At 42.6% G+C, this 11,597-nt stretch overlaps 1 protein-coding gene across 1 annotated transcript; it reads left to right on the top strand.

Moving 5' to 3' along the window:
• Positions 1-3,281: 3,281 nt before the first annotated feature.
• LOC147685247 (hemoglobin larval subunit alpha-like) lies at positions 3,282-7,453 on the top strand. Its single transcript, XM_086939610.1, has 3 exons — positions 3,282-3,444; positions 4,856-5,060; positions 7,202-7,453. The coding sequence occupies exons 1-3, from the start codon at positions 3,350-3,352 to the stop codon at positions 7,328-7,330; spliced, it is 429 nt and encodes a 142-aa protein (XP_086795736.1). The 5' UTR covers positions 3,282-3,349; the 3' UTR covers positions 7,331-7,453.
• The last annotated feature ends 4,144 nt before the right edge of the window (positions 7,454-11,597 follow it).

The following is an 11,597-nucleotide window of genomic DNA, read 5'->3' as shown; positions in this document are numbered from 1 at the left end:
GCAGAAGGAGTATATATTGTGTTTAGTTTCTGAATAGACGTGAAATAATCTAGATAGTAATGAGATAACTTGAACAAACTCTACTCGGTACGTATTAGTACAGGAACAACAATTCTAACATAAATATTTTGATGCCCCTTTCTCTTCTCTTTTTTGGGTTATCGTTAGAGCTCCCGGTTTTATGGCATTTCTTTTTTTAACATTTTCGTCTGTATTAATCCATATTTCTTTTTTGGCCATCTTAATTCTATTTTTTCATATTTATTGTGTATTTTGAGAATAAACAGAGTTGTAAAATGGTATATTTCTACATTTATTTAACTGATAAACATGCACTCATACTTTGATACCGATAACGTTTCAGCTAATTAAGCAGCCAAAAACAACAAAACAGTACACCGACAGTTAAATATTAGCATTAAATACAAATATTCATTAACATATGCCTGTATTTAAGGGAATGTAATGTTGTTGTTTTTTTAACTCTCCATGATGTGCTCAGCTGTTGTCCTAGAAGTCATGAAGGACAGCATGGAGAGTCACTCACAAAAAGCACCGTTTTCTGCATTTTTCTACTTTTAAAATAAACACAGACAGCAAATATGTTGTTTTCTGTTTGTATTGATCTGTAAAAATAGAAAACTGGGAGCCTTAGATATGATTTGGATTGGCAGAACTGCAGTGTAGGGAGCGGTAATACACCGGTGTACGCCTGGGAATGGTGGTGAGTGTTGACGTGGCAGGTGCAGACTATGGGGAAGGAGGTTGAGGAGTCTCAGGGGCAAGATGGCTGATTGGGGTGACACCCAAGGGAGGGGACACAGTTTCTTTGCTTGTATTATGTCCATGGAACCCTCCCTAAGCCACTGTGAATCTACATTTTTGGAGAACTATGGGCTATCTTGGCATGGCTGTCTGTGTGGATGCCTCTTGATACATGTCCTCTGTAATCGTGTGTGTGCACTTAACTGTTAATCAGGGTTGGACTGGTGTAGCGGGCATCAGGCATTTTCCGGGTGGGCCGGAAGGGTGGGGGCCTGTTTTTTACCAGTGGGGGCCGTTTTTGTTACAGTGCCAGTTTTTCAGCAGTGCTGCAATGTCATCCCCCTGTAACAAAAGCAGCAGCAGTGTTTCCCACCAGCACCCCTCCTACCCCCACCTCATGCCCGGCCCAACGTAATAGCCAGGGCTGGTTTGCGTTCCCAATCCAACCCTGCTGTTAATTACCCACATTTTTCTTGGAGATGTGTGCCCTACAGGTTGTGTGTCCCCCCCCAGTGCTCCTGTAGTGTTCTGGGGTTGTGGTTTTGGCACGTTCTAGTTTGGTTCTACATTCCCTCTCTGCATTCCTGCCTTGATTTTTGATCATTTAAAAACATTTTGGGCCACATGTAGCAATATTAGAAATAGTGATGACCAAATTGTGATTTTCTGTGAACCACAATTAGGTAATCGCTATTCCTCATGTATGAAATACCATGAGTTTCATTTAGCTATTCCTAGGTGGATGCAAATCAACCTACCTCATGAATATGAATGAGGTAGGTCACTATTTGCGACCCATTGGGAATCGCTAAAATCACAGCGATGGTGACCTGCTGGGGTCAGCAGACCACCATGTCTGGGACTGCTTTAAAATGAATAAATCATTTTTTTTTAATTCAGCCTGTTTTCCTTAAAGGAAAATGGGCTGCGTTTAAAAAAAGTTTACACTTTCTTTTCATGTTTTAAGAGCAGGCAGTGGTCCATTGGACCACTGCCTGCTCTAAAAAAATGTTTGTACTACCTTTCACAAAGGGAAAGGGGACCCCTTCTGATATGTGAAGGGTTACCACCAACATGAACTTGGTGGTAAAATGCAAATGTTTCGCGCCCCCTTTTGGGTCGCAAAACATTCTTACATACCCCTGCGATTCGGTATTAGGAAAGGATACCCTAAATACGCCCCTTCGTAACACCGAATTGCAAACTCTATTTGCGATTCGGTAATAGTTTACTGAATCGTAAATAGGGTTTGGTAAATAGGAAAAGCCTTTTTTCCGGTCACAAATGGCCCAATTCTGCAAATCTGGCCAATTGCGACCTTAAAAAAAAGAACATGTGGCCCGTTGACTGAAAAAGTAATTTAGATAAAGTTAACTAGAAACCTAAAAAATATAATTATCCAAATGCATATTTGCGTTACGTTTGTGCATGCAGAAGTTGATGGGAATCATGCATGAGTGTAATGTCACACATGTATGTAAGCCTCGCATTCTATGACTTGCTGCGATTTCCAGGAGGATTTTCTTTGTTTGTAAATGAATTTCGTTGAAGTTGGAAATGTGCTCCAAAGGTAGGAGCAATCCTACTGGGGGACATTTCTGACCATTTCCCCCTTCACGCGTGTGAGTTGAGCTCATGGTACCGCACAGCATGTCCCACCTCACTTAAACCTTCTGTCTGAATGTCTCAGAGTTTGGGAGGTAATTTCTTGCAGGAATGTGCTGCGGTATGTACCGGATGTCGTAATACATTCACACCCCGTTTCCACCCCTCAGAAAGAAACAGAATTTAATAGTACAGTCTGATTCTCCGTTTTTCGAGCAGTGACACATGGAAAACTTGTATTTTTTTCCTACACAAATTCGTAGGAGTTTTTTTGCGGAAAAAACAGAAAAATTGTGCACGACTTATAATGTCTATTGGGCACAAACTCCTGCCTGCATCTGAATTAGAAATACTCGGAAAAGTACCTTGATCGATAAATATTGCTTCTCTGTAATTAACCAATGTCCTATAACATGGAACTGTGAGAAACGAAGATGTCACCTTTTCCTTCATGTTTGTTCTTTCTACCAACCCGGCTTGACCTATGGCTCCGTGTGGGCATATGTTCACATGCACATGCATTTTGTCATCTTCAGTGTGAGTTCAGCACCGAGTAAGAACGCAACGTGCCATATTCTCTGTTACCAGAGTGGGCATGTTTTCAATTGCAAGCCTTTCCAAGGATTGATGAAAGTTCATTGGGAATAACAAAATGACCTAAAACAATGTAAAATTCCTTTAAACACATCTTTGGAATTCCAGAAACGTCTTTCTTGGCCAAGTTAATGAAGCAACCCACAGATTAGACCTTTTTTGCACGTCATGCTTCAAAGACACACCTGCTCCCGGCCAGTGTTTCAGGGAGATAAGATAGCCCCGCCTCCTTGGGTGGGATCCAAAACTGACCAATCACAGTGGAAGGCTGCCAGGCTCCTCGGCCCCCTTGCCCTTTAAAGGGGGAACTGCCCGGCACAGAGCATGGACTGTCTCCAACTTCCATCTCTTGTTGATCCTGAGCCCGCCAGCCCTCACCCTCAAGATGGTTCTGTCTGCTGAAGAGAAGGCCCTGGTGGTCGGCCTCTGGGGAAAGATCTCTGGGCACTGCGATGCCCTCGGGGGAGAAGCCTTGGACAGGTGAGGACTATGGAGGGGGTTACTCAGACATGCTTGCGCTCTCTGTGTCTAGTATTGTGTGTAACTATTTAAAGTAAGACCGATCTACATGATGGCGGTGCACATTTTGACAGTTGTGTTTAGTTTTTTACTTCTCTTAAAGAGACAGTCAGATCTGGGGGTGACTTTTGCCTTTTAGCCATTTCCTATTGACATGTAATTGATTATTCCAGCATTACAAACAGTTAGGAGTTTAAAATCATTGCAGATTCCTAAAAGTTCCTGAGTTCTGCTCAAGGGGTGTGTGCGAGTTGACTGTGGTCTGCTCCTGCTAGACAATTATGAATCCTATTTGGTTAAGATTGTTCGACATATATGGTGTTCACGCCGGCGGATTAGTGTACATAGACCTCAAACTGATGTTTACTATTAAATACAACCTCTTGGCTCCAACATTGGTTCACCTTCCTGGCATAGCTGGCTGTGTTCTGATCCAACTCATGGAGCATCCAGGTAGCTTAGATATGGGCTTGCCTTAGATGAGCAAACAGAGTTCTCCGTGTCTCCACCAGCAGCGAACCAGCAGCAAAGCTGTCATTGTGCTTTACGGATCTTTGCGCCTCATCGCCAAAAGCAATGTAGGCCAAAGGGGCAGGGTACAGCCTGGGCTTTTACTGGACATGACGCAGTCCCTTTAAACATGGTGGGGCATCTGTATGGAGCACAAACATGTCACTGGGACAGCCGATATAGCAGAAGGGGAGATAAAGACCTATAGTGGGACTGGTAAGAGGTTAATACTTTGGGGAGGCGGTAAGAGTGTAAGGCTGATGGACGAAGTGGTAAGAAGTTATTCCTTGGGTGAAGTGGTAAATGGTTAGTGTGCTTAGAGGAAGTGACCGTGCGGTTAGATCCCATAGGGGTAACTGTTTTGAACCTACAGTAAAGTAGAAATTGGTTACAGCTCCAAGAGGGATTAGAAAAAGGTTAGATTTTATGAGGGTTAAGAATTGGAGTTAGAGGCCAAAGAAGGAATGGGAGAGATTAGAAGCTACGAGGTAAGAGTTTGGAGCCTTCTGGACAATGGAAAGGGCTTGCAAGTCATAAAGGAAATGTTCAGAGATGATGGCCAACAGGAATAAGAGGTTAGAGCAAATGGGTCACTGTAATTATATGTTTTATAGTCGATTCGATTTTTGGGCCAAAATTTTGATCTAACAATTGGCCTTTTTTGGGTCAGAGTTTTTGTTACGAATGAAATCCTTCCTTATATTTTCTGTGATGCCCAAAACAAATGTATTTCCGTTTTACGACAGCAATAGCCATTTCATATATGTATTTGTTGTCTAAGGTAACAGTGCTGGATAGAAAATTGATGTGAGTGTGCTTTTTAGAGCATTCTTTATTAAAGCTGATATGTTCTTTTCCCCAGGCTGTTTGCCAGCTTCGGTCAGACTAGGACCTACTTCAGCCACTTCGACCTCTCCCCGGGCTCTGCTGACGTGAAACGACATGGAGGCAAGGTCCTGGGCGCCATCGGTGAGGCAGCCAAGCACCTGGACAGCCTGGACCAGGCCCTGTCCAAACTAAGCGACCTGCACGCCTACAACCTCCGCGTGGACCCCGGAAACTTCCAGGTGAGCCAGCAGTGAACAAGTTTGAATCAGTTCAAAAACAGCCCTTCATGGGTAGGAATTTAAAAAAGAAATATCAATGTATAATGGCAAAGCTTTGCTACTCACATACTTCAAGTGTCTGTATTGGTGTTTGTTTGAATGTTTCTCAACCATAGCAGATTGTAAGGGAGTATACAAATAAATAAAATGTCTGCCCCGGTGGTCTCCAACCTTTTCTGTAATAAGAGTTATTTATGTTCAATGAAAAGCATCTTGAGCTACCAATATTATTAGAGCTATAATACTGACCGCATCAGACAAGATTACATTAGTGGCCACCATATGCACCACTACAACAGTGATCATCTCAGTTCAACACGAACGTGTGCCAGCAGTAATGTTACAATGGATTTCCCATTGTGGAATGTCTCTACATAAATGATATAGAAGTCATAGCAGCAATGCTTCTGTTGCCAAGGTAATATAAATGATAAGCCTCCCCAACACTGCATGATTTATCTCTCAAATATCTGCCTTGAACATATATTCGAAATTCAACCATTTTTTACAAACTTCAGCTTATAAGTTCTGAAAATACACATGTTTGGCTCAAATACATGTTTTTTTAATTTTGGTATTATAAATTAATTTAGCTAAGCAAAATATTCTAATTTAGTAAGCTGGGCTGTATACACGAGAGCAACTTGCAGGTAGACGGAGAGCTACCAGTAGCTCACGGGCTACTCATTGGAGGAGCCTGGTCTGCCCCCTTTAAGAAACCTTTTTTTCTAAAACTGAGGTGTCTTGTGTGGCCCTGTACATTTACACAGCTGCGGCGTATCCTTATGGGTTATTGGGCTACGTCCCGCACCTTTTTCCCAGCAAGAGGAATGTCTGTCAGGCTCAGCAAAGGTCGGCGTGACAGACACTCTACTTGTTCAGGTCAGGCAGCCAGGAGTAAGACAAGCGCTTAAGGAGCATGCTCCTGGCTGCCTGATCTGAACTGTGCCAGGCTGATAATTTTACCTCCTCAGCCTGGTTCCTCAAGGACTTTCCCTCTTGTCAGGTGGGGGAGCGTCCCTGATTGCTTCCGACCTGGGCGCTTCAGTTTTAAGCCCTGAAGTGCCCAGGGCTGAGTGTTAATCGGGATGGCATCAGTCCCAACCCTCTTGGGACCTCTGAGGCATTCCTCTCTACAGTGACCGTAAGTTTTATGTTTTTTTTTTAGGGTTTGGTGCATGCATGCCTGTATGTTTGAATAAATATATGTGTATTTGTTAGTAAGTGTTGTGAATGGTTGTGTGTGTGTGTTTGAATGCATGGGTGTGAGTTAGTGTGTATGTGTGTGTGGGTGGCCCCCACCCTCCTTCCTGGTAAAGTTAGCTGCCGCCACCATATTTACCTGGTGTTGTTACAAAAAATTTATCTACATGGAATGGATTTAGTTAATCAGAGATTCCACAGGAATACCCATTTACTACTATTAAATGTCTTTGTGAATTGGCCTTAAAATGTTCAACTCGTTATTAGTAAAAGTGCAAAGAGGGCACAGTCCTGTCTATCTGTACTAATTGTATCAATTGATTCCCATTTCACAAGTTTTGGGACTAATTGACAAAGGCATGAGAGTGCAGGTAACAGTGATGGGGCAGTGGGGCCGGGCCAGGGGGGATTTTGAGGGACGATGCTAAGGGAAAGTTAAATAAATAATACATTTTCCCTCGGCATTGTCCCTCAAAATCCCCCTTACCTGGTCCCACCGCGGTTACCTGCACGGACCACGGCTGCATGAGAGTACGCAAAAGAATACTACATGGGAACTCTTTCACATACTTCACAATTCCTTTGTTATTTTGGCTTTCTTTGATTGAAAGCCAGTGCAAAATGTTTGCTAGTGGTGAGGATAAAACATTGGACACAGTGAGAAATACAGTTGCTTTTTTGAGGAAGTACCATTCTTGCACTTTCAATGAAATGTTGTTGGTAATTAAAATAAAATACCATTTGTATATGTTTTTACCAGTTATGTAGGACACAAACTGAGTTTCTCAGTATCTTGTGAATTTGCCATTGTATCACTGGACGTTCTTTCCATTTTAATCCAGGTTTGTCCAAGTGCTCCCTGGGTGGTGGTGTTCACTTTCTGCCTTTCTCTCTTTCAGCTGCTGTCCCACTGCATTCAGGCTACACTGGCCGCCCACTTCCCTGCTGACTTCACCCCTCAGTGCCAGGCTGCCTGGGACAAGTTCCTGGCCGCAGTGTCTGGTGTCCTGACCTCCAAGTACCGATAAACTGTGTGCTCAGCACAGGAGGACTGTCTGCAGGGATCACAAGATGGCCGCCGTGGTGCTACACATAGAATTCTGTGAGAAGCTCAGAAGATGCAGTTTCAGTTTACAGAATATGCATCAATTGCCGCTTCTTGTTCCATCAGACCGAATCCCTCGTTTATTTTGTAACATCTTAATAAATATGTACACCTTTCTTCTTTGACCTCTGGCTCTAAATATTTTCTAACTTAGTCATGTATGTGCTCTTTTATTGTATAACTATTGTGTTGTTGGACATTTTCACATCTCTGTTAAATATTAAATATTCCCTCTGGTGCAGGACATGCAGAACTAGTTTCCCAGCTCCATGCCTAAGTAGCAGATTTTCAGCAGGTATTTTCTTTGCCTTAGGGGACTTTTAGTCCTGATTTTACAATGAAATGCAGTGGTCTTGAATCTTAGCATTTAAAGGAAACACCTGGACTGTATGAACTACTTACATGGTGAAAGGGGAAACGTGAGAGCACTTGACATGATTCTGAAGGGGAACTTGTCATCTTGGCAGCCATACCTATTCCACTGCAAAGGTCACACAAAATAATGTTGTATGTATGTATGTATGTATGTATGTATGTATGTCTGTATGTGGTATTTCTACAGCGTGAACCTAGCCAAAAGGCAGTAGAGACCTCTGCATGGTCACAAATGTTGTTACCATACTCTAGAGATATTTACAGCCATGATGTCACACTAAAGAGCGTTGACAAAAGTAAATTCTGGTAGGCCACTCCTATCAGTGCTGCCAAAGTATTCTACCTCTTACTGATCTCTGTAAGTGTAGTGTAAAGCCAGGGCCACAGGAATTATACGATTGGGCAGCCACTGCGTTTTTTGTATAGTTCTGAATTTGCTGCATTTGCCACATAATCCATCATCTGCTGATTAATCTGCAGATTTTAAGAAAAAATATTTGTTTCTAGTTCAGACAGTTCAGAGGATATTAAAAATGTAGCGACACGTGTGGCTGTGCAGTGGAAGGCCCTTTGCAAAGGCTGGCTGGTCACCTTTCTGATGCTTATTGCTATATTTAGGAGTGACACTGGCACCAATTGTGTCTAATCTATGCCCAGAGATTGTTAAAAAGTCTAAAAATATCAAAATAGTGAACTAATACTCTCACAAAATGTGCGGTATTGTGGCACATAATTTGTCTTTTCTTGCTGCATAATTTAGTCAGCCCTGCAGCATTATTAGACCCAGTGATTAATTTGTAATATATGAAGTTCAGATGCTCAAATGTTTGTCGGAGGCCACACCTACTTTTCTTTGGCTCCACCCACTTCCCCTGGCTTCACCCATTTACTCTATTAGCTCTTCCCACATCCTCAACTAGGCACTGCTAAAAGGCAGATCTTCCCAATCTGATTTTCATCAAGGGAGCCTTCCTCATGGTAAGGTTTTGATAGGAGGTTCCCCTGCCTTCTGGAAATTTTGAAAAAGATTTAATCAAAAGCACAATTTTTGAATAAATTAGCTAAAATCAATGTATTGACAATTTCAGTGTTCTATGTGCAGATTTGGGGAAAGGACAATATATGGGGTATGCCATTTTTAACAGAGTCTACAAGTTCAAAGATACAACTTGGACATAGAGCATGTGAAAAAATAAACCAAAATGTTCTGAAAACACTCTAAACAGATAAACTGAACAAAGTCATGCAATACACTTGAATGAGTCTGTCACTGTCACTTCCATTGGCCAAAGGGGTATTGTTGGGTTAATAAATAGTAGAGTATTCTGTTAAAGTGATTACTTTTACAGAAATAATAAAAAAAGATGATTACCAACTGGGCTTAGGGACCAGTGGCTTCACTTGTTGTGACCTTTTGTCCTCTTGCTGAAAATTGTTTTTATAAATCATTTTGTTATAATAATACTTAAAATGGTGCTCTTATCACTCATCCGTCTAAACTCCACTCTCTTTAGGCAGGTCTACTATAGACTCCTGTGCAACAGTTATGGCAGTTAATAACTTTCCATTTATCGTGTTATTTAACAGATGCAAAGAGAATAAGCAGTGTTCTTTCTACAAAAGAATTTAAGAAAACAACTGTTACCAAGATAACAACTCTAATCGAGTTTAAAGAAATGTAAAGATTTTAATAAGCATTATGTAAACTTTGTTTTTATTTGCATCTGAGAAAGCACCTTTAACATGGGTAGGTAACCAAAACAGATAGCTTGCCAATTACCATACTGGGTTTAGAACACCAAAAAGCTGTACTTGTGAAGTTCCTTTCGTCAGCCCCCTGATGGAGAGTCACCATCTGCCAACGCCCGGGGCCTCCTCACTCTTTTTCAACTAAGCCCGGCCTCCTCGGGTTCTGGTCTTAGCTTTACGGGATCACCCCTCTCCCCGCTGTGTGAAGAAACTTAGGGGTTCCTCCTCTCGCCTGAAACCCCCAGACGACTTTCCTCCCCCTGCTGGCCTCAGAAGTTAATTTTTTCCTCCACTTGCCGCAGCGCTAAGCGCACACGCACCAAAGGCCGCCTCTCGAACAGGCGCACAGGAAATGCAGGTGTACTAAGTGAATGGAAACAGGGGAGATAGAAGAGGAAATGCAGGAGAGCGGACAACTAGAAGCGCATTGGATAAAGCCAGACGGGAGAATCAGACAGTACTGCGGAGGGCAGACGAGAAGTTGTTAAAGTTGAAAAACACAACACTCTTTGCCATATCAAAAATGAAATCAATGACGTGCATGCAGCCATTCGTGTAGGCCATACCCTGATAATTAAGTGCAGGTGCTAAGCACCGGCAAGCCCCGGCACAAATTAAGCACTGATTAGGCCCTCCCCTGCTGCATAACTCAAGTGGCATTGGGTAAAGCCCTCTGATGCAGGGTATCCTTGTGTGGTCGGAGCTACACGACAAATAAATATACAACTAACTAAAAATTGGCTATTAACACACACATGTGGCAAAACACTTTTGCAACAACTTACAAGTGTTCTTCATTTTACTACACCAATATCCGTCAGAAATAGAAGCCTCAGGGGAGAGTTTAGGAGATGCAAGGAGGCCATGTAACTGACAGAGTTATGGAGAGCAGGGACCCCTCCTTTGTATGTGGCCAGGATTATAGTCAGAGACATGGAGAGCAAGAGGGAGGGTGACCAACTGGCATTGGTGCAAATTTAGGATGGTGAGTGTAAAAATTCAGGACAATGGGTAAAAATTCAGGACACAAATTCAGGACAGGAGGTCAAAATTCTGGACAAAACTTCAGGACAATTGGATACATTTTACAGACACATCAGAGGTCGCGCAATAGTATGTAAGTAAGCCCAGCCTTATCCAAACATATTCAACCATTTGCAAACCTATCCATCATGTATCCTTCCATCTTTCATTTCACTCATCCATCCCTTCATTCATCCTTTCACTCATCCATCCATTATCCATCCATCCACCCTTTCACCCAATCCATCTGTACACTCAGCAATCCACTCTTCTACCCATCCATCAATTCACTCATCCATCCAGCCATTTACCCTTTCTCCCATCCAGCCGTCCTTTCACTTACTCATCCATTCACCCAGTCACTCATCCTTCCACCGGGCCACCCTTTCAGTCATCCATCCAACCTACCTTTCTCTCTCCATTGACCCTTTCACTTAGCAATCCTTCCTTCCATCCATCCACCCACTCATCCATCTACTCATCCACTCATGAATCCATCCATTGACCCTATCACTCATCCATCCTTTCTCTCATCCATTTATCCTTTCACTCCTTCACTCATCTATTCATCCTTTTGTCCATCTACCCTCCTTTTCACTCACTCATCCATCCTTACATCCACCCTTTCACTCATTCGTTCATCCATTCACACTTGCACTTATCAATTCATCAATCCATCCATCATTTCAATCATACATCTACCCACTCACTCATCATCCACCGTTTCACTTATCCATCCTTTCACTCATACATCCACCCTTTTACTCATCCAGCTACCCTTCAACCCATGCATCCAGCTATTTACCTATTCTCTCTTCCATCCTTTCACTCACTCATCAATCCATCCATCCTCTCTCATTATCCATCTATTCAATCTTTCATTCATCCATTCGTCCTTTCACTAATTCATCCAGGCATCCACCCATCCCTTCACTTTCTCACTCACCCACCTTTTCATATTAAGTTTGAGCGAAGCCTTTTGAAGAAGGGGCCCATCAAAAACTTCACCCTCGCTGCACGAGCCATTTCAGGACTGGGACAGA

The sequence above is a fragment of the Lissotriton vulgaris genome, chromosome 10, assembly GCF_964263255.1.
Source record: "Lissotriton vulgaris chromosome 10, aLisVul1.2, whole genome shotgun sequence".
Taxonomy (NCBI): Eukaryota; Metazoa; Chordata; class Amphibia; order Caudata; family Salamandridae; genus Lissotriton; species Lissotriton vulgaris.
Note: the sequence above shows the minus strand (reverse complement) of the source record. Positions and strands in the feature narration are given on the sequence as shown.